We start from the raw sequence: 3,114 nt of genomic DNA, 5'->3' as shown, positions 1-3,114 counted from the left end.
ACTATAAAGAGTTTTAGCGATTGTGAGTGTTGGTATCGGAGTTTAAGGCCCCCGTCGGTGTGGCATCACTTAAAACTATATGTGGCGTATTTCACCACATCTCAAAATAAATTTTGACATTTTTGACGCGATGGAAAATGAAACTTGTATCCAATTGCCAGTCTTTGTTTAATGTCGGAGTGGTGGAGTTGCCTTTGAAATAGTGGTTTTTGTTAGTGTCCAAGATAAGGAAGTAAAACAAAAAAGGAATATTGTGCCGGGAAGCATCCGCCCCTATTCTAAAGTTTGTTTTAATTTTAATGAAAGCAAGTCAATATTTGAGTTTGTTAATTTTAAAACAGGCACAACAAAAGCGGTTTATCTTATTGCAATAGTTATTTATTGGAAATTGGGCCAAATAAATGTGTTTTAGTAGCATTTGTCGGTGGTTGTGAAAATTGTGTGTGCGTGAACAAGCCGAGTTCATCGGTCCAACGTATTCGGTAATTCCTCATTACATATATGTACAATTTTACTTCGTTTAGCTGATGCACATCAGCACAAAAACGCCAGACAGCATTTTGCGAGATACACAAAGTCGCTGCACTGAATATATTTATGTAAATACATACATATCGCACACCGTCTTCAAAAGAATCACAACTCAAAATTTGGCATTTTTGAGATTACGCGCTAAAAATGCATACAGAGCTTTTATTTACCTTTCAGCAATTACTGGAGCACATTTTTGTTATAATTTGTTAAAAAACCTTAGGTAAAGTCGCCCTTGCCCATATGATTATAATGTGCTAAGAAATAGTTTTTCGCATTTTCTGACAAACGTGTTATTTTGAGTTGTGACTCTTTTGAAGACTGTGCGATATGTAAAGAAGTACATGGGTGTCTGCTGCTTGGTTGTAGAATATGCAATGGTCGAATTTTCTGCACCAGAACGAGGGGATTATGTGCATTCGTTGTGTAGCAACTTATTGAATATGTGTTTTTGCTATTATCCGAAATTTGTCCAAGGAAATATTCGAAAACTATAGTTGAACACTTCCATATAGACATACATACATACTTGTGCATATATAACTTCAATTTCCCTATTTGGCGTGTTTATATCGCAATTGAAAAGCAATATATCAAAAAAGTCTTGCTTTAGTATACATATACAAATTCTATTTGGACGCCCTCGTCAAACCTTTGCTTTAAATCCACACATTATTCAACGCTTGTTCCACAATAGTTGAAGGAACACAAAATTCATGTTGCATGACATCAGAACAATTCTCATTGGAAATTGTGTTAAAAATTTTGAGTGAAAATTTAATATAAACCCACAACAGTGAAAACAATAACTTAAAAAGTTTATCTTTACAAAATATACAAAAATAAAACAACAAAACATGATTTTTTGTGAAGTGACACCATATAACGAAAAGCAGTGGTAAATCTTCTCTCAAGGAGTGTTAAATCACATCTCAAGCAGTGTCATCATTCTGGCCAGTATTCTTCTTAGCCCTTTATTATTCCATCCTAATTCCAAGGCTTTGGTAATTACATCACTCTGAAACGCCATATGTTTTGTAGCTTACAGTTTTTGTCGTGCAGTCAATAGCAGTCATCTCTTTAGTAACGCTAAAATACGCTCAAAGCGAGCTAACCACGCAGGCTTATCCGAAGGCACCAAGAAATCGCTTGATATAAATATATACTTACTTAATTGCTCTTATTAACGCTAAATTTTGGATCTATTCAACGAACTTAAAGCGCAACTATCAAGTTGCCCCGAGAAGACTCGTGCACTCTGCCGCACTGTCCAGACGACAGTGTGGGGTGCCGTTGTATCCTCTTTAAACGGAGCTCTTGGCGGCGGTGTCGGTGTTGCAGTCACATCATCAGCGGATAGCAGTGGCGGCGCCGGAGCATCCGGACCAGGACCCGGTGGCGGTGCGAGCGTCAGCCGCTTAGCATCTATAATGGGCGCCGTTAGCTCACGTAACATCTCCACCACTGATGTGCTGGTAGAGGAAGAAGGCGGTGCTGGTGCGGGACATGGTAGTAGTCATGACCATGGCAACGGAAATTATTCAATTACACACAAGAATGGAATAACCACAGCAACTGGTGGCTTTCTTCAGAAACAAGATTTACATTATGACATCGGTTCAAGTTCTCAGTACCAACACGTACGTCAACCGAGTGTACGCAGTCGCAGTCAGCAACCGATGCCCACGTCAGATGAGCTTGACAGGCGATTCGCAAAAGTTTTGGTAAGCCTTCATTGGGAAAATTTTAGTTAAAATCGACACGAAAAAAATTGGGGGGCTAGATTCTAAAAGTGAAGACCCCAACTCGCGCACTCTTATAGTTTTTAAGTAATTTGTTGTTAAAGTTGCGAAATTCACCAATATGTTGATGCAAATTGCATCCTTTTGATCATCCAAAAGTGCGCGAAATAGATAAATGTGACTTGGGTGGGCTTTAAAGCATAAACCGACGGCAGCGTTAATACGGATCAACTCGTTAATTCGGAATTATCTCGGGAATTAACTGCAGTTGATCCGGATTAAGTCCTAGAGTTAATTCCCAAACTTAACTCGGATCAAGAGAATTTTCGATGACAACACTAACCAAAACTCGGCGAGAGTAGAATACAGGGAAAATGCAAAATTAGCAAGTACATATACCTTTTCATCGGTAATGCAGTCACTATGCTAATTCAAATAGGAATCCACTTTAAAATAGCTTTGTTTCTTAACAGATAATTATCACAAATTATCACTAATTTCTGCTGGAAAGCGTTTCTTAACCCAAAAAACTGGCAGAAACTAGCAGCTCTCTCTCGATCTTACGTTCTTCTTTTTTGGCTCTCCTGCTAATTTCTGCTAGTAAAATTTTTACTAGCAGAAACTAGCAGCTGTCAAAATGGATAAACAAAAATTCGCGCCAAATATTTTTAATAGTCAAATACACCGATCAGCTGATTACTTGCTAGTTTCTGCTAGTTTTGCGTTTCTTTACTTTTTCGTTATTTCGCTCTCTGTGAGCGTAATTCTCTCAATTTTCTCATTCTTCTTCCTGATAATTATCTGCTAGTAAAGAAAAGAAACAAAGCCAATGAATAAGAAC

General features: G+C 38.1%; 1 protein-coding gene across 1 annotated transcript; it reads left to right on the top strand.

The window, feature by feature from the left end:
* Positions 1-83: 83 nt before the first annotated feature.
* LOC118757309 (formin-like protein) lies at positions 84-2,255 on the top strand (the record flags this gene model as incomplete). Its single annotated transcript, XM_036492034.1, is given in 2 exon segments — positions 84-283; positions 1,229-2,255. A coding segment is annotated over 1 exon segment (294 nt), but the record flags the coding sequence as incomplete, so codon positions are not given.
* Positions 2,256-3,114: the final 859 nt, after the last annotated feature.

Source organism: Rhagoletis pomonella, unplaced genomic scaffold, assembly GCF_013731165.1.
Source record: "Rhagoletis pomonella isolate Grant_MI unplaced genomic scaffold, Rhpom_1.0 Rhpom_scaffold_16500, whole genome shotgun sequence".
In the NCBI taxonomy this organism is placed as follows: domain Eukaryota; kingdom Metazoa; phylum Arthropoda; class Insecta; order Diptera; family Tephritidae; genus Rhagoletis; species Rhagoletis pomonella.
Note: the sequence above shows the minus strand (reverse complement) of the source record. Positions and strands in the feature narration are given on the sequence as shown.